Source organism: Cnephaeus nilssonii, assembly GCF_951640355.1.
Source record: "Cnephaeus nilssonii genome assembly, chromosome: 21".
Taxonomy (NCBI): domain Eukaryota; kingdom Metazoa; phylum Chordata; class Mammalia; order Chiroptera; family Vespertilionidae; genus Cnephaeus; species Cnephaeus nilssonii.
In genome coordinates this window covers 37,368,590-37,391,981 of record NC_137092.1, presented here as the reverse complement: position 1 = coordinate 37,391,981, position 23,392 = coordinate 37,368,590, and the positions used below count along the sequence as shown (strand labels likewise).

At 42.6% G+C, this 23,392-nt stretch overlaps 1 protein-coding gene across 4 annotated transcripts in view; it reads right to left on the bottom strand.

The window, feature by feature from the left end:
- The window catches only part of DCAF8 (DDB1 and CUL4 associated factor 8), a 45,262-nt gene that overhangs the window by 1,339 nt on the left and 20,531 nt on the right, over positions 1-23,392 (bottom strand). For 3 of the 4 annotated variants that reach the window (XM_079762205.1, XM_079762204.1, XM_079762206.1), the window contains 10 exons: positions 21,696-21,770; positions 17,904-18,574; positions 16,863-17,003; positions 15,855-15,949; positions 11,073-11,183; positions 7,094-7,166; positions 6,579-6,636; positions 5,962-6,069; positions 4,494-4,624; positions 382-501 (listed from right to left, as the gene is read on the bottom strand). In XM_079762205.1, the coding sequence (XP_079618331.1) occupies positions 382-501; positions 4,494-4,624; positions 5,962-6,069; positions 6,579-6,636; positions 7,094-7,166; positions 11,073-11,183; positions 15,855-15,949; positions 16,863-17,003; positions 17,904-18,574; positions 21,696-21,744 (1,557 nt within the window). In that variant the 5' untranslated portion in view covers positions 21,745-21,770. The remainder of the gene's footprint in view (positions 1-381; positions 502-4,493; positions 4,625-5,961; positions 6,070-6,578; positions 6,637-7,093; positions 7,167-11,072; positions 11,184-15,854; positions 15,950-16,862; positions 17,004-17,903; positions 18,575-21,695; positions 21,771-23,392) is intronic. The other variant, XM_079762207.1, reaches the window with a different exon arrangement.

The window sequence follows — 23,392 nt, the reverse complement described above, 5'->3', positions numbered from 1 at the left end:
GGGGATATGTAACGAATGGGGACCCTGGACCTGGTCAGAAAAGACTGGTGTTCTATCCAATAAAGACTTCCCTTAGACTGTCAAGCTGAAGTGGAGCTAGATTAGGTTACGAAAGGGTGCCCAGGTCCATCCACTGAGAAGGCGGAGACTTTAAATAGAAGGATTCTTCCTAAAAAATGTCCCCTGCCCCCACTCTGGCACGAGCCAGAGGCACTTCAAACCTTCACGCCAGACTGGGACTGTTCCTAGAGCGGCAGGGACAGGCATGCAGAGGAGAGGGATCAGAGCAGTGCTTTTGAATAACTGGGCAGCAAATTATTCCTTCCTATGACAACGAAAACTCCGCGTAGATAAGTAGAACTTTTGCAGTCAGCTACTTACTTCCTTTAGCCCTATAAGCTCAGTAGAAGCTTCAGCTGTGGGTGCCCAGATCTTGACATCATGGTCTAGGCCGCTGGTTGCCAGCACAGGCAAGTGAGGGTGGGGCTCAAGACAGTTCACCTAGTCAGGAGGAGAGGAAAGCTCAGGCTCAGGGGTATGGGGGAATATGTTTTAAAAACCACTACTCACCTTGAGCCAAATAACTCTCCCTGAGCAGGGTTGAGCAGCTACTGGAAAGGCAGGCTCACTCATTATGAGGCTAAGCCAGAGTCCTGGAGGTGGAAGAAACTCTGAACACAGACTGGGTAAAAGACCAGGCCCATTTCTCATTTCCTATGTATAGGCAGGGGTGGCCTCATCCCCAGAAATAGCCCTAGAGGTGGGCAAGTGACTGGCCAAGCTTAATGCTGGTTTCAAAAAAAGGCAATGAGGTCCAGATAATCTCATTCACTACAGAGTCCACAGCTCCAACTTACCCAAGACTGGAAAAAAAACATCTCAGGGGCTTTCACCAAGTGGCAAACAAATTTTTTAAATGAAAAAAGCAGCAGAGAACAGTCAAAGAACAATTACCTTCATTTGGTACCATTTACTCGAACTGGAGGAAGGCATAGGCTAACAAGAGGCTGAGGTGGGGAGTGGTGGGGTAATGGAGGTACATTCATGTCTGCTTGGGAACCCTGCACGTTTCAGGGGACAGCATCCTGATACCTGCCCTAAAAACACAGTAGGCCTAGCTCTCGGGTGGCAGAGTATACCAGAGCAGCTTCTTAGGGCAGCCATAGCCTCAATCTCAACCACCCTCTAGCTGTACTCACTGAGCAGGAGGAATAAACGAGGGCAGGCAGACAGGCCTCTGGCTTAGGCAGCTTCCTCCCGTCCCAGACCCCCCTGCCCCCTGCTGTCTGACTTGGAAACTTCCGCCTTCCTAACGGGCAGGGCCGCTCCCATGCCCACTAGAAGTGCTGGTCCAGATACAGCTGCTAAAACATTTCAGCCTTTTAGTCAGGTGAAGAATAGACAGGAAAGGCACCAAGAATGAAGAAGGTGTGGTCCCAGCCATGCAGCCACCCTACAGTCCAAGAAGACAATTCCTGGCAAAGTCTCTCTCCGTTCTCGCTGGACCAACCTCCTCTGCCTCTTCTGACCTTGCAGAGCAGATGAGGGTAAGCTGGGGCCAGCATGGAAAAGAAAACTGATCTACAGACTCCTCATCTTCTTTTGTTTTCCATTTACAAATAAGCAAAATGCTCAGAAAAGAGCCTAAGAGTAAAGTAGAAACCCCATTTCCCTTCTTTGCACTCTGTATATCAGCACACTGCACTTTATATTTGGTCTCCTTCAGCTAATGTGTAAGAGGTTCCAGCATCTAGAACATGAGGAGGCACGAGACAGAAACTCCAATGCCCAGGAACATTACCAAAAGCTATATGACTGCTTATATATACAAAGCTTGAATTCACTGATCTTACCTTGTAAGTCCCTCTACTCTGACCTAGCTCTGCTTGAACAAGTCAGTAAATTTAAAAAGCACAGGGGAGAAATTCCTTGGAACTTAAGACTAAGGACAAAGCCAATGGCAAAAGACACAACAGAATAAATTACACTACAGTACTTGAGCTGGAGCCTGCTGAAGGAGCCAATCGTTTCTGGATCAGGATACCTGAGCACTTCACCAGACCTTGCCTGAATGCCAAGACTTATCTGGTTAATAATCCTGAGCAGAGAAAGGAGTTCTGGCCTTAGTTGTCCTTTGACATCACCCCCAACCCTTGTCCCTGAATGGGAACAAAGGAAAGACTACAGTTTGAGGCAAAACAGGGTCAAGAGGCCTAGGCAAATGTGGACAATCATTTCTAAGATCCCTTCTGGTTCTAATATAATACTTGATGATACAGACCTGCTATCAGTCTGCATTGAGGCTGGTGCCTGGGGACCCCACTACTGGGAGATTAAGAAACAAAAACAAAAACAAAAACAGAGGGAACCAAGTGAGGACCACATGAACCATTCAGCTTACAGAAGTGAGAATAAGCCAGGAAATGCATTGTAGGTGCAGTCTCTATACCTCTTAGTCTAGTCCCTCACTCACATGACCGCCCTCTCCATCGGGGCACTAAATCATCAAACCCTAATAGTGGCTGAGCTGAAAGCAAACTGTTCTGGAAAGTGATTTTGGAGGACAGACAAGCGCAGTTCTGCATCTCTGGAATGGAATTCAAGACAATTTATAATCAAGAAAGGATTCACTGGCCCCTTGTGACTTCCTTCTGACTATATGCCTGTTATAGAATTCTCATTAAGACTCCATTATTTTGGGTTTGTTCATTGCAGATGATAGATGAGGACTTAAGAGTAGAAAATGAAGCAGGTGGCCTAACAGGTTTGGCTCAGTGGATGGACCGCCGACCTGTGGACTGAAGGGTCCCAGGTTCGATTCCGATCAAGGGCACATGCCCAGGTTGCGAGCTCAATTCCCAGTTCTCTCATCATTGATGTTTCTATCTCTCTCCCTGTCCCTTCCTCTCTGAAATCAATAAAAAAAAAATATTTTAAAAAAAAATAAAGAAAATGAAGCAGGCAACAGACACACCTTCAAGTTTTAGATTCCTCTTCACTTATATTCAGGCCATAGAAGTCTTGAATATCTACTGGTTCCAGGTCAAAAAAATTTAGAGGAAACTAGAAGAAAATCTCAAATAGCCTCACACCAGGGCAAGAAACACACAGAAGGAATGGGGTCCCGATTGCAAGAAACTGTTCTAAATTCTAACACCCTTCTCTGGGTAAACCTCATCAAGGGATGGCTGGGCTCTTTGCAGCTCTCCACAGCTCAGAAGGATGAAAAGGAAGAGAGACTAAGCTGACTCAGCCATTCCTTAGAGGCTCTAAACCAGACTATCTTGGGTAACCAGTATAATGTAGTCTCCCAAACAGTCTCGCTCATATCTTCTGCAGTCCAAAAACCTTACAACAGAAAGCTATTCAACTTCCTTGTGACTCTGGGTCTTAAAAAAGAAAAAAATATACACTGAGTGGCCAGATTATTATGCGTTCAGAGATAATAATAATCTGGCCACTCAGTGTACTTCTCTTGAGTACCTCATTTATTTGATATCAAAGATACTATAAATCATGCACCTGATCAGCTTTCCCCTTTGCACTGGCTGATAGAAAGCTCAGGGCAAATAGGTGGTTGATCTCCAGCAAAAGCCTAGAATACTTTTGGTACTCATCTGAGATACAAATACAATGAGTGGCCAGATTATTATGCATTCAGAGATCACAATAATCTGGCCACTCAGTGTATATGGTTAGCCAGATACATCTTAAGAGCTGACCACGCTTCACTCCCCAATTCAGGATCCTCATGCTTCCTTTGTGCCCTATCTCTATGGAGGTTGTCTGGAGAATTCAAAGGACAAGCAGACTGATGTGATCATGGTTTGTAAAGCAGGCTGCCCAGTCATTCTTTAAAAAAAATTTTGGCCATATTTGCTCTTTCACATATATTGTGTGTTTGTAGCCATTTGAATATAAGCATGACACTTCACACTTAAAATGTATCTCCTAACTAAGTACAAGGATATTCTCCTACATAAATAGAATGCGATCACCACATCTAATAAATTTAACATTGAATGCCACATTATCTAATATACAGACCTTTTTCTGATTTTCCCGATTATCTGAAAAATGCTCCTTCCAACTTATACCCACTGATCCAGAATCTAGCTAAGATCACTACTTAGCTCCTGGTAAGGGATGAGACATGGAGACATCTTTGGCATTATATAGGATGGTATCCACTCAACTTTCATGCTTTCCTTTTGCAAAAGGTCCACGCCTAGAGATACCTCACTCAGGCCAGAGGTTCTTCCCTAAGATCCATTTCTCTTTTCAATAACCCATGTCTTAGAGGGGCAAAAGATAGGAAAAGGAAGAAAATATCCTATCGAAATCTCAGCTCTCCCAGACCACGCTGCCTTTTAGCTGGACAGCCCTCTACAACATGGTATCATGTTGTCAGTGAGAATTCAGAGGTCCTGCCAAAACCTACCTTAATGACTGGAGAGAGTAGGGAGCCAGCCCACCCAGCACACCATACTCACCACGCCTCCCTTGTCCCCCTCCATGAACTGAATGATCTGGCAGGATGATTTCTCCCAGAGGAAGATATGCCCGCAGTCACTACCGCTCACCACAAACTCACTCTTGGGGCCATAGAAATTGACGCCTTTTACTGAAATGATAAATGAGGGAATAAACCACATGACGGTTGGCATCAGGCCTATACATATTTACCTCAGAGGGAATTTAGTTAGTCACAAACTCTAAAACAGCTAAGAGTCAAAGAATGCCTTTCCTTTTCATAGAACAATCAGGGGAAAACGTATGTATAATAGTCCTAACAAGAATCACACCAGTCCCTGTGACCATTTCTCCCAGAGACCCCTAGGCTGAGGAGTTGGCGGTCCCTAGCAATAGCCTAAGTCTCATCATTCCACACCCTTTGGAGCAACCACAGGACTCACTAATGCCTTACTGTCCCAACCTGAATCACCTCAGCTCTGCCTACTCCTAGACAGCTCTGTCCTATGCCCTAGGATTATTCTTGGGATGTGTACTTCACGGTATCTTGTCAATGCTTCCTGCGTCATTAGCCGACCTGAGACTGATGGAGGTACACATCACAATTGCCTAAAGCAGCATCTAAACTGTGCTTGTCACCAAGACTCTGCCAACGGGGCTCCACTCTCTCAAGTTAGTGAAAGAAGCCAGTGGTCCCAACTATGATGCCAGTCTTTACCAGCAATGGGACTGGCACTCCTTCTTTGATCCAAGTATAGGTTTCCCCTCTCTTCTCACCAGCTCAAGAGAAAAAGGAAAACTGACTCCTCTCTCCAAATCAAAACCATGACAGATATGTTCGGCATGGTAACAATAGCAAAGAGCAGCGATTCCCCAATTTTTCTGCACATTAGAATCACGTGTGCAGGGCTTTTAACATCCCAATCAGGTCACATCCCTTACCAATTGCATCAGAATGCCTGGGGATGGGAGCCAGGCACCGGTATTTTAAAAAGAATATCACATGACTCCACTGTGCAGCAAAGAACAAGACAGAACAAAAAAGGACAAACTTCACTGCAAACTTGGGCGAGGTACTACACCCTTCCTCCTCCTCTGCCTCATTCAAAAGAATCACTTCCTCCTCCTCCTCTCTAGAAGTACAGAGTCATCCTCTTTTAGGCAATTCAGTGCCACTGACTGAGGAGGGCTTTTCCGGACTTCCTTAACAAGCCTTTTAATCCTGAAGTTAACTGAAACCATAAGAAAAATAGTCCGGTCTCCTCATGCTCAAACCAAGTAATTGCAGAGGTGAGAGATGCTCCCAAACCCTCTCTCCTCTAGCAAAGCAGGCCCACGACAACTCCAGCCCCATCAGGGATCCCCTCCCACAGCTCTCAGTGCAGGCAGTCTACTCCTTTAGGTAGTTCCTATTTGCATGACCCGAATGAGACACTGCTTCTCCAAGCCAGCAGACTTGGCTACAAAAACCTAGAAAGACAGCCTCACCTGTGGCGTTATTTCTGTGGCCCTTATATCTCTTAACATACTGGGCCCCATCACTGTGAGAGGAGTTGAAGAGATAAATGTCTTCATCGTTGTAACTGGCCAGGAGCTCTGCCAAGAACAAGCACACAGCAGTGAAGGCGAAGGCTGAAAAACAAGCTGGGATCGGGAGCTGGGGGTAGGGGTGGGGCTTCTTGCCAGTAGTGCCCCCTCCTAATACCCACGTATATTAACACCCATCTTACTCAGCTGACAGCAGGCAAGTCAGGTGTCTCAAGCAGACTAGGAACACGCTGCCACAAAGGGGTAGCAGAATGCTCAAGATCACACCCATTAACTTAGGAACAAGTCAAGGCTTAAGCACCTGCTCAGGCATGTGGTCTGGACTTAAGGACAGGCCTGTCACCTCTCATCTGCAACGTTCCCCAAGTGGTCCTGGCATCTCCCAGGGTCCTCTGCTGCATCCTCCCCTGTGTGCTCACCATCAGCAACCACTCCCCAGCCTCTCCACCTGGAGCTCTAGCACAGTGGTGAGCACTACCGGGCACATGCCTCGCTGTTCAGCAGCTCCCTAGACAGAGGGGGCATGCCAGCCTAGGAGCTGGGCCCTGCTCACGTACCTGTGCCGTCGTGGCTGTACACAAGACAGGTGATGTTTGCTTTGGACTCACTGTTCACCTGCAATAAGGAGCAGATACTGACTGATGCCCCACCCCCACCCCCCATTTGTTATACCATCTTCAGGAAAAAGGTTTTCCTTCAAACTCCCCTAATGTTCTCCCAGCGATTGAGAAAGAGACAGAGAGGAATACAACCAGTGAGACGTAACCATCTCTGGGGGAGAGGGCTTTCTGTTGGCTATCTTTTCTGTGTGCTAGCCACTTTATATATTCATTGTCTCACTAAGCCTTACTACCATGGCACAAGGCATTTACTTCTATGTTGTCAGTAGGAAAACTGACCAACAGAGGTGAGGTGAGTGCCCAAGATCACAAGCTGGTAAGTAGTGAGCCAGGACTCAAATCCAGGTGTCTGATTCAAAAGTCCAAGCTCTTCCCACTATACCATAAGTTTGGGATTAGCCTTGGGGTCGAGTCAGGGAAGCCTAGAGCCATTGGCCCTTCATGACTCTTACCAGGTGATGAGGACAAAATTTCTTGAGTACTCCATTGTTTTCATTCTCATCAATTTTCCTCTGGTCATAAATCCTGTGGTGGGAGAAGCAATTAAAATGTCAAAAACTGCCCTAGCTGGTTTGGCTTAGTGGATAGAGCGTCGGCCTGGGGACTGAAAGGTCCCGGGTTCGATTTCCGGTCAAGGGCACATGCCTGGGTTTTGGGCTCAATCCCCAGTAAGGGGCATGCAGGAGGCAGCCTATCAATGATTCTCTCTCATCATTGATTTTTCTATCTCTCTCTCCCTCTCCATTCCTCTCTGAAATAAATAAAAAAATATTTTAATAAATAAATAAATAAAATGTCAAAAACTTACTCTCTCCTTCCTTCATTTCCATCAAGCACCAAACTATCTTCACCTTCCCTAATCTCTCCAATCCAAACTTTAATCATTCATTCAAATGTTTATGACACATATCATGTCCCAAGTATTATGCTAGGTGCTGAAAATACAATGAAGTACAAGACAGCCCTAGCCAGTTTGGCTGCATGGATAGAGCGCTGGCCTGTGGACTGAAGGTTCCAGGTTTGATTCGGGTCAGGGGCATATGCCTGGGTTGAGGGCTTGGTCCCCATTGGGGGGTGATGATTCTCTCTCATCACTGATGTTTCTGTCTCTCTCCCTGTCCCTTCCTCTCTGAAATCAATAAAAATATACTTTAAAAACACACACACACAAAAAAAAACAAGACAGCTCCAATATCTGTCCTCACCCATCATTCTTCAATCTCAGAGCCTCCACAGCTGCTCTTAATCTCATTCCTCCAATAACTTTGGTGATTAGTCCATTCTTAACCTCTTCCTTATCACTGTCTGTCCATTTTCTAAAAATTCTCCTTCTACTGACTGTCCTTTCCTTGGAGTCAAATTATGAAAAGAGCAATCTACATTCAATATTTTCACTTCCTCACTTCCTTTTCACTTCTCAAACCATTACCACCTAGCTTTGGCCCTTAACTCACCACTGAGCTTCTCCGGCTAAAGTCATCAGTAACCAAATTGCCAATGCCAACAAGATACTTTTCAGCCTTTCTCTCTTGTCCTAACATGTTCATTACTCCTTCACCTAAAACACTTTCTTTCCTTGATGTCCAACCACTCCTCTATGTTGTTCATGGGCCTTTCTTTGTCTATCCCTTAAATATTGACCTTCCACAGAGGTTTAGTCTTAAGTTCTCCTGACTCTATATAAGGCAATTTTAACCTAGCATCTAAGTAATATGTGAACGTCCAGAAACTGTACTTAATGTGTATTTTCCAGGGAGAAGGAATCATAGTTCTCCGTATATTCTCAGAGGCCAGAGATTCAAAGGGAGGTGAGGGAGAGAAGTCTGATCAATACTTCCCATTAGTGATCAAATTCATTATCAATGCTTTAACTACCTTCTACGAACACGTCTCATAAACCTGAATCTCTAGCCCAAACTTATTGAGCTCCAGATTTATATCTATGTGCCAACTGAAGTTATAATGAGATGCCCAAAAATAAACTCATTTTCCTTCTTCTAAAATTAAGCTCATTCTAAACTTACCCTTTCCCCTAAATCTGTTAATGGCATTATCCTAAATTTAAGTGACCAAGCTAGAAGTAAAGTACTTTCTCTCCTATAGAACTAATTTCCTTCCTGTCAATTAGATTCACTGGGTGTATTTCTTGACTACATCTGTTTTCTCCACCCTTAATCAAATTTTGCCTATGTGATACGTAGTATCCTCCTAAACCAATTTCCTTGCTTATACTGTCTCCAGTTTAGAATTATGTCTAAAATGCAAAATGTTATATAAATTTCCTGCTTAAATCTCTTTGTAGTTTTGTACTTTCTACTAAAAAAAAAGTCTAAACTCCTTAGTATGGCTGCCTACTACTTCTCAAAGATCCCATACATTATACAAAACAAGTAAAAACGATGCTTCCTTGAACATACCATGTCACATCTTGTTATCTCTAAACATACTGTCCCCTCTACCTGAAATACTAATTTCCCATTTGTCTTTAATACTTCCTCAGTGGAATGGTTTTTACTATGTTTAAGGAGTCTGATCTGAGTTCAAATACTAACTCTGCCACTTACTAGATGAGTAATACTGGGTTTATTAGTATTTGTAATCCTCACATAGGTTTCTCCAGAATCCTCTTTGAAGGCAGAGACTGTCTAAGGATGTATCTAGCACATGGCAGATATTCAGTAAATGCTAGATAAATGAATCAATATATGCTTATATTCTCGACAATCCCTTGCTTAATATCCTGCATAAAGAGAATATCCAGGAAATGTTTGCTAAATGAACCAGAGAAAGAAGGAGGAATAGGGCCCTGGTTGGGCAGTTCAGTTGGTTAGGGCGTCATCCCAATATGCCAAGGTTGCAGGTTTGATCCCTTGTTGGGTACATACAAGATTCAACCAATGAATGCATAAACAAGTGGAACAACAAATCTATGTTTCTCTTTCTCTCTCTCTCCCCCTCTCTCTTCCTCTCTTTCAAGTCAATAAATACAAAAATTAAAATAGCCCTGACCGGTTTGGCTCAGTGGATAGCTAGAGCATCGGGCCGTAGACTGAAAGGTCCTGGGTTCGATTCTGGTCGAGGGCATGTACCTTAGTTGCAGGCTCAATCCCCAGTAGGGGGCGTGCAGGAGGCAGCTGATCGATGTTTCTCATAGATGTTTCTAACTCTCTATCCCTTTCCCTTCCTCTCTGTAAAAAGTCAGTAAAAATATATTTTTAAAAAATAAAAATAAAAAAGAGGAACAAAAAATAAATAAATAAAAAATAAAAAAGAGGAACAGGAGACTGTTGTATTACCAATTACTACTCTTCAGCAAATATATACTACCTGCTAATCAAATAGTTTTCTTTCTACATTAAGTCTAAATCACAGCTCTCAAATGTCACTAAGCCACCATAAGCTTCAGCAAGTCAGTACACCAGTAAAAAATATTTAATATTTGGCCCTAACCGGTTTGGCTCAGTGGATAGAGCGTCAGCCTGCAGACTGAAGGGTCCCAGGTTCAATTCCGGTCAAGGGCATGTACCTTGGTTGCAAGCACATCCCCAAAAATTTTAATATTTGGGTGTATGGACTATTCTGTGTTCCTTAGTATCAAACACTCTTTGTCCTTCTTCTTTGTGGGGAAAGCCTTATTACCTTTCTTCCCCTTTCTTATAAATAAAATTAATTTCAGAATACAGTTATAAAAATGTGCTCTCATTTAAAGGAAGATAATGCTTTTCACCCACCATCAGGAAAGGAAAACAAAAAGTCATTCAATTCTCTAGTGATCCTCTCTCCTCCTCCTCTTCAAACTGATAATCCCTCAGCAACAAAAGAAATACATAGTTAAAATAAGCCAAATGGATAGGGATGGAATATAGTTTATGGCTAAGGGCCAGAAGGAAACTAATTGATGTACCTGGGAATTGAATCCATGCAGTCCATTTTCCTTAGGATATATACCTTAATAGCCAGTGTTACAACAGATATTCACAGTAACAAAAATATCACTACAAAGAAAAGTGGTTCAAGACAATGGGAGCCAAAAGTGCTGAGTTCACACCAAGTACTCCGAAGTCAAATCATTTCCATTTCATAAGCCAGCATTCAAAACTTCTAGTGCATGTTAACTTATATATGAAAATGGTGGGAGTTACTTACTAATACAACACTTGGGATTATACCTTAACTGCTATGTGGGGACCTTGGTTAATTCATCAAAGTTCTTTAAAACTTGATTATTCCTATGTTAAGCCATCCCTCAGAGACTGTTACGTTAGGGAGACTACCCCACCAGGAGCTAAACTCCTTTGGAAGAGAGTATAAAACTCAAGATGGTGGTTAATGGATTCCTAGGCAATTCAATCTTTCCAAAGGGACACCTGACAGTACAAAACGCATGAGTCTCAAACCCTTTTGAAAGACACAGAAAAGCCACAGACTCACCTTACAAACTGATCTCGTCCACCCACTGCAAACTGGTGAGTATTGGCAGGATTTACATAGATTGTATACAGCCCCACTTTCTTCTCTTTCTCTTTTGTCACCACCAGCTTCCTTTAAGAGTAGAAAAGCATAAAAGTTATATTCTCCCAAAGATACAGATGGTCATGGCAAGTGACAGCAGAGAGAGTAATGTTTGTTTTGAACATAAGGCGAAAACCCCCTTCCCATTTATTTACTAAATGCTACTTTGGGGATGTAAAAACAACAACAACAACAACGAAAAAAAACATGTAGTGAAGTCATTTTTCTGGTGTTCTTCAAGAAGTATAAGTTAAAGGTATATGAAAGTATTGTTCCTCAGGTAGTTCTCAGGTTAGCTGGAATCCAACATGATAACCTAACATTAAACAGACAATACTATCCACATCTTCCCATCCTTCATTCATAAATACATGTTCCATATCACCTGGGAGCAGGGAATGAGGGGAAGATGAATCACAAAACAGTGGACAGAAAAGACCTTAAGATCAGAGTCTATCTCCTACATTCCAGGAAAGTGTCACTTAAAATCCAGTGTTTAAAATGCACAATGCAGCCCTGACCAGTTTGGCTCAGTGGATCAAGCACTGGCCCTCAGACAGAAGGGCCCCGGGTTTGATTTGGTCAAGGGCACGTACCTCAGTTGCAGGCATGATCCCAGACAACCAATTGATATGTCTCTCTCATGTCAATGTTTCTCTCTCTGTCTCTCCCCCTCCCTTCCACTCTCTCTAAAATTCAAAGGAAAAAATCCTCTTGTGAGGATTAACCAAAAAAATAAAATGCACATAGAATGACAAGCCACAGTTTTCTAGCACAGGGGCAATCCAAAAGAAAACAGCATTCTTCTTCCCTTATCTGAAATAAATTAGGAGAGGAGATTCTTATGAAGATAGAGCTGTTATATTTTTTTTTCTTTAGAGTTAGCATACAATATTATGTTAGTTTCAGATGTACAACCCCATGATTAGACATTTATATAACTTACAAAATGATCACGCTGAAGATAGTGGTGTGTTGTTTTTTTTTAATACATATTTTTATTGATTTCAGAAAGGAAGGGAGAGGGAGAGAGAGACAGAAACATCAATGATGAGAGAAAATCATTGATCAGCTGCCTCCTGCACACCCCTTACTGGGAATCAAGCCCACAACCTGGGCATGTGCCCTTGACCAGAATCAAACCCAGGACCCCCTCAGTCCGCAGGCCGACGCTCTATCCACTGAACCAAACCAACTAGGGCAAGATAGCGGTTTTTAAATCTGGAAAATATTATCTAAATTATTCGTCTGGTTGTACCACCAAAAAAGGAGAACCTTACCAGGGCTTCGGGCTCTGAGGAAATGCTATGAAATTTCAGTTTTACCCAGAAGATTCTGCCTTATAGCCATAATCTGTCCTACCTTAAGGGTAGCACTATGAATCCTCTTCCCAGATCTCAGTACCCAACCAGTCAAATATGACATCATAAAGATTAGTAAATTTATAGAAAAGGAAAGACATGAAAGGAAAGAACTGGGCTTTAGCTTTTGTTTTTAATCTAAGCTTTTGCTCATTTCTGTTGCTATGGAAACTGAAATATAATCCTGACAACAAGCTTTTTGTAAAGAAATGATTTTTAGCATCCCCTCAGCCAAGACCTGCTCTAGGCAAAGTGGAGAGATTTTACTTGCTCTGAAAAATCTCTGCAGCCTTCCATTAAAAGAATAGTGTACAGAGGTCATTAAAAAGGAATGTCATTGGGGAAAACACACCCCCCCTCAAAATCACTAGGCAGAAAACATATCAAGAAAGAGTTTCAGGAACACACTAGCAATGAGAAGAGATGGTATTAATTGGATTTCTGACAGGGAAAAGTAGCTGCTCCTTTTCACAGGACTATCTTATTTCCTCAGCAATTTGGATTTTCAAAAGGGTCAGACAAATAGAAAGGTTGCCATGTGGAAGCAAAATGAAGAAACTGTGAGGATTAATTATGAAGTACTGGCTCTACTGTCATGTAATCCTGACAGAATTTAATCTTTCCATCTTGCAATTTATTTACTTAAACATTCTCTCTCCCAATGGAAAAATGCACAGAGTACCTTGAGCTTTCTGGAGAACATGTAATGGTGCTATTAAAATGATTAGTCAGCCCTGGCCAGGTGGCTCAGTTGGCTGGAGCATCATCCGGTACACCAAAAGGTTGTGGGTTCCATTCCCAGTCAGGACACATATGGGAAGCAATGGATCAATGTCTGTCTGTCTGTCTGTCTGTCTCTCTCTCTCTCTCCCCCCCCCCACCTCTATAAAAATCAATAAAAATATATCCTCAGGTGAGGAAAAAGATTAATTATGGCAGAGGGAAGCAGCATACAAAAGAAACCATATGAAACAAATCCACCAAGTTTTGTCTTAAAATTTGCAACTTTTTAAAGAGCAGGCATGTTCCAGCAAAAAATGGAAAAATAATTACAGATCAGACCAAAAAATTCCTTTGAGGACTATCTCAAACTGGCTTCCACTGGCTAAAGGAATATTTACCCACAGCTCCAAATGCAACTCTTTTACTAAGATGTTAGCTAACCTCACCAGCTTCCAGAGACTCAACTATCATATAGGATGGGGCAAAAGTAGGTTTACAGTTGTGAGTACCCAAAACAAAGTATATTCTTGTATTATTATTTATTAACTAGAGGCCCGATGCATGAAATTCATGCAAGGGGCTCGGCCCTCGCAGCCGCAGCGGCTTGCCTTGGCCCTTGCAGCCCCAGCTTCGTCCAGAAGGTCATCCAGCTGTCCGGTCTAATTAGCATATTATGCTTTTATTATTATAGATTACTGTATTATTTTCAATACAAACAACTATATATCTACTTTTGCCCCACCCTGTATATACACAAAAGAAAAATTCCCCTATGCCAACTTCACACAACAATGCCTGGCCATGACCTTCACATTCAGCCCCCCACCTCATTCCAGCCTTCTACTACTTCTTCAATCCCTAAAGCAAAACCTTTTTGAAGGCTCACTGTATCTTATTCCCCAAATCCAGAATTTGGGCATCCTCCTAGGTGAAGTTTCTCTTATGTTCCCCCTCTTAGTTTCTATCCCATCTGTCATCCAGATCCATTGGTCATCTCTCAGCCAGATTTTCTGCTATCAATTCATTCCAAATTCAATGACTTGCCAAAGCTGAGTGCTCTGCCATTACTAGAACCAGATTCCCAATTCCCTGTGGCCTAACAATACCTTTCCTCTGACCTTGAGCCACAGGATAAGATCTCATGCTGTTTCACAACTCTTCACCAGAGCAGACCTAACAAATTTATATTATTTTTTGCATCTTTGCCCTTCCCCTCCCCTCTTAAAAACTTGCTAATGTCCCATTATCATCAGAGAACCACAGAACTTCCGAACTGAAAATAACAAAAATCATTCAGTTCAAGAGACTGAATTATTTTCTCAACGCTGAATAACTGCAGGCTAAGCACTGGAAGGCAGATCCCTTGTCACCCAGTCTTGTTCCTTTTCCAGTATAAGCCAAAGAGTTCCCAACCCTCATGCTCTTGAAGGTTTATATAAATAACCAATATATCTTTTCTGCAAGCCTAAAATGTTTATATTATTTAAGTAGTTTTTGAGACTCTTCCACAATCTAGACAACTTTTTCTATACTTATGTCTAATAATAATCAGCCTTAAGTGTATATTCCCTAAATTAATTTATACTATTTTACTTGTATACTACATAAATCAGTGACATACATTCCTTAATTTTGCTATTGACATTCAAGATCTGTTATAATGATTTTTAAGACTAACAAGATAATAACTAACCTAGATAACTCATCAACAAGGTCATGGTTAAATGAACTGTGGTATGCCATGTTATAATGTATATGTCATGGTTAAAATATGAGGTAGACCTTTATGGTCTGACAGAGAAAGATTTCCAAAATACAGCATATTATGAAAAAAGCAAACTGCAGACATGTTTCTATATTAACTATCCTATTTATACAAAAAGGACTGCATAAAAGTATACATATTAAGACACACAAAAGTATACAACAAAAAGGATTGGAAAGATATTTAAAATTGTTAACAATGATTGCCAACAGCCAGAAAAGTGGGGGCCAGGGAGGTGTGCATGAGGGAGCATTTTGTCTGTATATTCTTTATTTGAATTTCCTGTGTGCGTGCGTGTGAGAGAAACACACATACACACACACACACACACACACACACACACACACACACGGACTACCTGGATCCAAACAAGATGCTATGCTATCATACAGCTGAAAAAGGATATAATTTACCCATGAGTCTCAAACTGATGTAAAAAGGAGCTGTGATATGATGGAGTTCTATATATACCAATATTTTTGTTCAAAATTTATCATTTGTTTACATGTTTTGATACGTAACTGAATTGGAACTACACAGGACCATATCTCTAAGCTGCTTTGTAGAGTAATACGTTTCTTGTGGGTAAGTTGAGTGGTACACAAGAGAATTGACAGTTATTAAAGCCCACATATAATAAGATAACTGAATTCTGCTTTAGAAACAAAAAGACTGAATGGCACTTCACTTCTGAGGAACAGATAAATAGCAACAAAGTAAGGAATTCCTAAACCCTAATCTGCTTCTCATAGGAACAAAGGGACCATTCTGATGGACCAGAGAAATGAGCATTGCCTACGCCACATGGAATATTTTCAAGGCCAAGAGAGCCAGTACTACTAGCATACTTACGAAGCTGGCCGGTCTTGTCTGAGGTCAATGGTGAAGACAACTGCATCTTCACCTGCAGATAGAAACGTACAAGGAGAGTCTGGTTCCAGGGCCAACTGTAGGAGAAAAAGGGAAAGGATGAGGTTTCTAAAGATGAGAATTAGAGGTTATTTAGTTCATCCCTTATCTTTAGAAGAGCTGCATTTAAAATGTCTCAGCAGGAAAGGAGATAATTTAATAAGCCCATCCTCTCTTGTTCTGTGTAAATTACTTACAGCTTGTTTATGCTATATAAGTCAAAAGGACAGGTGATTTGCTATTTTAACTAAGTCCCCAAGGGATCTAAACAGACAGTGACACCAAAGGCAAACATCAGAGATTAGGGCTCATTCTCAAATAAAATCAATTTCCCACCCTTAGGTGGGGAGAGAAAGGGTGCCCAAGTTTCATTTCCCTATTTTTAGTTCTAAAAATGAGTTACCTAGTGTGTTGGAGGTACACTTAAGATTCAAAGAAGTACATAATTTTCACATTGCCTGAGCCATCTAGAAATGGATACTCCAGATCCACCTATATATTTGCTTAGGCTTTTAAGAGCAGACCATCGTCTTTTCATGACATGGAAGAACATGGTACCTACTCTGAGACTAGGCAGCTCCTCACTGGCTGCCACCATGACTATTTGGTCTATATTCCCAGGTCTAAATAGAGCTCCCAGCAATAGTGATCAGAGTAGAGTTTAAAGTTTTGGAAGACATAGGAGACCTCAAGGATTTCCAACTCACTATTGTTCAGCTTAGGGATTAAGTATAATCAATTAATATTGCAGGCGCAAGATTTACAGGTCTCTCAAATACTTGCCTTCCAAGAAGTTTAGGATGGTGGCTGCTTTCTCTCCCTTCTTATGTACAAATCTTAGGACTAAAAGAAGGGAGGAAGGTAACTACATTAAATACAGATACAAGAAGACCTTGGTGAGATCCACAGAGGAGCTGAATTGCACATCCTTCGGGGCAAAGATTTACTCACCTTGTGGGACGCTCCCTTATGCTGGGCCACACGCTTCGTATTCTTGCAGCACTGTGTGGCAGACAACTCTGCTACCCGCACCTGCCCATCACGGGCACACATGGCCAGGGTAGAATCACCACTGTTAGGAAGGAACTTTGCCTGGGGTGTTAAGAATGAAAAAAGGGACACACAAAAGAAATTCAGGAGGTAAATTTGAGAAGAAAAAAAAAATGAGAACCCCAACTCACCCCCTTTTGTTTTACAACAGATGAAAATTTAGCTTGCCAGCTTTAACAAAATTGGTTCAAGACTTATTTCTTCCATGAGTTAGAGAGGGGAAAAATTCTCTGATATAAAAGAGCATTTCATTTGACTCTGGAAGGTTGAACTGGTACAGGGTAAGTACTCAGGTGAACTAGGAGTCTACCTACCAGGGGAGAAGAGTAAGGAAAATTTGCTACAAAGTAAATTAAAGGGATGTTGGGAAAGGAGAGAACATGCTTAGGGATAAATGGTCAGTACCAATATGATGTATTTCGCTGATGAGTAAAATATTCAGAGAATAACAATATTAACTAACATCAAACGTTTACTAAGTACCTGACACGGTTCTAACTGCTTAGCTTCTATTATTTAATCCTCATAATCCTCTATGTTATTAGACCTATATGATAGATAAATAAACTTAAGACAGAGGTTAAGTAACTTGCCAAAAATCACACAGCTAGTGAAGGACAGGGCTAGGATTTGAACCCAAGCAGTCTGGCTCAATAGTCTCTGCTCTTACACTGTATGCCTCCTACCAGGGCACATCTGGTTCCTTCCTGATCATTTCTAAGCACTCGATCTATAATGAGACTTCCAACAGTCTTTATGATCAAGGAAAGAAAAGCTCGCCATAGGTCTTTAACTCCTCTAAGGCATTATGAGAGCCAAGGTAGGATCGAGTTTGATGTCTAATTCCTGCAACTTTCTACCAGCTCTCACTATAGGGAACAGCTCAGATTTGTCTAACTCATGCCAGATTTCCTCAATTGCTATTCTGCTCCCTTGCCTCACCTGGAAGACATTGCTTTTGTGGCCACTCTCAAAGTCCAGTACCGGCTGCCGCCGCACCCAGTCCCAAACCACCACTTTCAGGTCATCACTGCCACTGGCCAGCCAAGTTCCACGCTGGTTAAAGTGCAGGGTATTGACACAACCAGTATGGCCCTCAAGCCCATGCTGCAGGCGGAAACGCTGCACAAAGACTCTTGCCCCACAAGCCTCATATACAAAGCGGGAACTTGAACCCAGTTCCCGCTCCCGAAGGGCAGGAAGGGCTTGCCAGCGAGGTCGGGGAAGGGCTGATGTCTCCGAGGACACCCAGTCCTCCAAGGCCCGCTCATCATCTGATGAGTCCTGGTCACGGTTGGCCCGCTTGCGCTGTACACGACGCCGAGGATGCTCTTCCTCCTCCTCTTCTTCCTCGTCCTCTTCCTCTGAGCGATCATGGACTTGGTTTTCATCATTGATGGAGTAATGGCCAGTGTCCTCCATGCTGTCAGAGTCCTTGTCTTCACCTGAGCTCTCTGTATCTGTGTCTCGACTTTCTGTGCTGGTGCGATTGGGGCCACCATCATCCCCGGTCAAGCTCAAGCTCAGGTCTGAGGCCTCTACTTCAATGCCTGAGGACGTCTCCCTCCCCTCTTCAGCTCCAGACATCTCCTCTGGACTGCTAGACATGCTTCCTGCATGTAAATGAAAAGTGGGTAGTTGGGAGGGTGGGGGGACAAAGAAGAAAATAGGATAGTGATTAGAAGCATTTTCCTGCCTTAGTCTAAGAAATTGTCACATCAAAAGACCCAGAAACCAACTTTGGTCAAAGTTTTTTCTGAGAGGGAATCTTGGATAAGAAGTTGAAAAGACTAAGATCAAAGCCACACACAAATAAAAGTACTTATTTCAACAGATCTGAAGAAATGGAGAACCTAAGAGCATAATAAATTCTCAAGAGGCAAAGCATTGGCAAACTGTATGGAAAGTATGCTTGATACCTTAGGCTCAGTTCTGCTGGATGGGCATCCATTAGTTACAGTAAATAATTCAACTAAATATAAGAAAAAGAACAGCCGTCCCTGCAAGAGTTGGCATAGCTATCTCTCAGAAAAAGATGGAGAAATAACTGAATAAAATCGCTATGTAGTAGGTAAGGAATTGGACTATTTCCCACTACTTCCCAACTCCCAAATTCTAAACTGAAAGGTCTACTAAGAATCCTGAAGGAAGTACAAAAGTGGGAATTGTGATCATTTGAATGAGTTCTTGCTCACTTTTTGTTAATATATGTATTCTGACTTACTGCCATTAATTTAATAATTTTAATACTATTTTTGGTTATATAAACTGTTTGAGACAAAGTTCTATCAGGAAGCATACATAAAAATGATAAGAGGAGGAGGTACTACAGTTGATACCTGAGAAGCAAGTTCACCATCTTCTAGAATCTAGACCCTTCCTGTTGGTAGTTATAAAACAACTGTGTCATATTGAATAATATAATCCCCTACAATTAAGATACTGTATCCTATCGAAAAACAGCCTTCTTTTTTAAATAGAAATTTTATCTTGCCAAAAGTAAAGGCTGTTAGGAAAGGGAGACCAACTATGGGTGATTTAGGTATGAGCTTTTCAACTCTAATACCACTCTAATGTTTAAAAATTCAAAGGATTGGAGCACTTTACTGTTTATTCATCTAGATTAGAGCAGTAATTTCTGAAAATCTTTGTAGCAATGGAACCCCCTTTCCAATGAACTCTTAGACAAAACCCAATACAGAAAACTGATAATATAAGTGCTCTGGTTCAAGTAGTGACCGAAAGTTGGGAGACAAAAACAGCTCTTTTCAAAAAGCACCTCAACTAAGAACACAGTGTGAAAACAACTAAGCTACTAGGAACTTGCCGATAAAGGGGAATAGTGTAGCAATTTGCTCCTACAAACTACAATGGCCAGAACTGCTATATACAAATGCAATTGGTTTAAGATTTGGAGTGGTGAAAAGGCATAAAACAGTGGTTCTCAACCTTTTTAATGCCGCGATGCTTTAATACAGTTCCTCATGTTGTGGTGACCCCCAACCATAAAATTATTTTCATTGCTACTTTATAACCGTAATTTTGCTACTGTTATGAATCATAATGTAAATATCTGTGTTTTCCGATGGTCTTAGGCGACGCTGCTAGCAGTTTTATGGTTGGGGGTCACCATAACATGAGGAACTGTATTAAAGGGTCGCGGCATTAAAAAGGTTGAGAACCTCTGGCATAAAATATCACACCTATCACTTCTGTGGAGAAGAAAAATAAAAGGCCAAACCCCTAGCGTTTATTGTTAAAATCATTATTAAAAAATTAAGACAATTTTGGGGCTATTCTATCACACTAACACAAAGACCAGAGCATACCACAAGCTCAGAAAGAGGACCCTAACAGTCAATGACCAAGATCTAGGTCATGGGCTAGCAAATTTTTTTCTGCCAAGGGCCAGATAGTAAAAATTTGAGGCTTCATAGGCCATATGGATCTCTGTCACAACTACTCCACTGCTGTAGCACAAAAGCAATCATAAATACTATGTAAATGGATGGGGCATGCTGTGTTCCAATAAACTTTATAAAAACAGTGGCAGGCTAGACTTGGACTACAGGCTGTAGTTTGTCAATCCCTGATCTAGCTAATGGCAAAACTCCAAATCAATTATATACCTCAAACCCTTCTAGAATGCTGTGTCTTGCAACTAAGCCCAATAAATATGAACCACAGCAGTAAGAAAAGAAAAAAGGGGCAATAAAACAACATGTTGAGCCCTGACTGGTTTGGCTCAGTGGATAGAGCGTCAGCCTGCGGACTGAGGGGTCCCGGGTTCGATTCCGGTCAAGGGCATGTGCCTTGGTTGCCGGCACATCCCCAGTGGGAGGCGTTCAAGAGGCAGCTGATGGATGTTTCTCTCTCATTGATGTTTCTGGCTCTCTATCCCTCTCCCTTCCTCTCTCTAAAAAATCAATAAAATATATATTTTTAAAAAAAACAACATGTTGAAAAAAATCTCACTTTCCCCTCATCGATTTCATTACTCTGCCAATCACATCAAATAGATTTTAGCCTATAATCCTGACCTGCAAGGTGCTGAGGAATGCTGGACACTGTGGTGCCCAACTACTATATCCATTTGATGGACGTTTCCCTAGTTTAGAAGACGGCCAAAGGTTAAAGCATTGAATAACCCAAGTAGTAGCTAACTCTATCAGAATCTTCACATCCTGCCTTCAAATCTGCACTAGAGCCACTTGGCGGCACTGGCAAAAGAAAGGAAGCATGGATGGATGAATGGAAAGAAGGCAGGAAGAAAACCCCAATTCCAGTCGGTTTAGGTTATATCTTCATCTCTTATCTAATATCTCTATTAAACTATGATCTACCATGGAAAGAGACTTTTCATTATGACTGCACAACCTCACCTTCCCAACTCTCTCGTTCCCACCACCACCTAGATGTTCTTTTTCTCCTTTATTAAGAGCATTTCCTAGGTTTTATCCACCTTTACAACCTTTCAGAATTCCAAACCATCTGACCTCTTAGAGGCACAACTCTATTATTGATCTTCTGAAAACAATCAGATAAAAGTTGAAGGAGCAAAAGTGTCAGAGAGTCCACGGCATTTCAACCCTGTAGTTTCCAGTACCCAAAACAACTTAAGAAGGGTTCACTCTTAGGAAAGATTTCCTTCCCTCCATGTGTCCACTCTCTTTGGGGGAGGGGAACCTACGGTGATATAATAAAAACAGCTTCACCTTCATTTTGGCGCCTTACCATTAGCTAAGTCTGTTTTGCCATCTGTGCTGCTCCCTTTTCTGGACATCTTGATTGTTGTTTATTGTAGCCAGCCTGGATTTGGAAGGGGGAAAAAATAACAATTAGAAAACAATCTTGTAAAGATGATAAAAGGAACAAGGAGACTTAACAATGGACACCTTTGTCATTTTTATAAAAATGATTTTTGGTGTGTGCTCAATAGGGCTTCTCAGCTACTGAAATCACACCAGATTTTCCCCCCATGCCTAAATTCCATTAGAGAGACATGTCTTTGGGACGTCAACTGCAATCTCTTTACCTTAGTAACTGGCAGTGTGTTTTTTCAGATGGGAAAGAGGGAACTGAAATAAACTTTAAACTGTAGGCATATATAAAGTGATATCCTATATAATGAAGAGGGAATATGCAAATAGACCATCACTCCGCCACAAAGATGGCTGCGCCCACAGTGGAGACGGGGTTTCCGTAACATAAGATGACTGCACCCACGTAACAAGCCTTAACCAGCAATCAGCAGGGACCTGAGACTGTGCCGCACGCCCCCTGGGCTTGACGGGGGACCTCAGGCCGCGCCCCCTGCCCTGGCACCAGGCCGGGGAACCTGAGGCTGCACCCCCCTCCCAGGGTACCTGAGGCTGTACACCCCGCCCAGCGGGACTTGACAGGGGACCTCAGGCCATGCCCCCCGCCCAGCAGGGCTTGACAGGGAATCTCAGGCTGCATCTCCCACCCAGTAGGGCTTGATGGGGGACCTCAGGCCACGCTCCCTGCCTCAGCACCAGGCCAGAGGACCTGAGACTGTGCACCCCGCCTGGCGGGGCTTGACAAGGGTGGGACCGGCCGGATCTGGATCTAGCCCAATGGGGGGTGGGGCACCTGGCTGGGGCTGGGGCTGGCGTGATTTTGAGGCGCACATGGGTGGATGGGGACTTGACTCTGGGTCCCATGGTGCTCCCCAGACTCTGACAGGAGGAAGATTTTCATATACATTTTACTAATTTTCTTTCATCTCTGACACTTCTGTTATAGAGAAAGGGCAAAGAGCAATATTAAAATATTTTCTCTAATTAATCCCCTTTTAATGTGCATGAATTGTGTGCACCGGGCCACTAGTCCTATATAATAAAAGTGTAATATGCAAATCGACTGAACAGCTGACTGAACAGCCGAATAGCGGGTCGACCATCTGGGACCACGCTATGACACCCACTGGCACTAGGCCAGCCAAGGCGGGTGCGATGCAATTGGTCAGGGCTGGCCATTCCCACATGATCACCCCACAGAGGGAGGCCCAAGTCACCAGCGGCCTGGCTGGCTGTGGCGGGTGGGCGGGGCCTCCCTGTGCGAGGGAAGCCAAGTTCCAGCAGGAAGCTGGTCCTGGAGGGAAGCCAGTGCCGGCAGCCATGAGAAGGAAGGCCTACTCTTGCACAAATTTCATGCATCAGGTCTCTAGTATATTATAAGCAGAGAACCTTAACTCAATACAAAGAGCTAGCTTCAGCATTGCCCTCTATGCAAAAATCTTGCTATAAATGTTAGACTTATGTATCTACAAACTCTATACTACACTGTCTTCACAACATGAAGAGGTGGGTCAGACTCTTTATATAATTTTGGACACTAACCAAGAGATAAAAGCACCTGGCTGGTGTGGGTCAATGGTTGAGTGTCAACCCATACCAAGAGGTCACTGA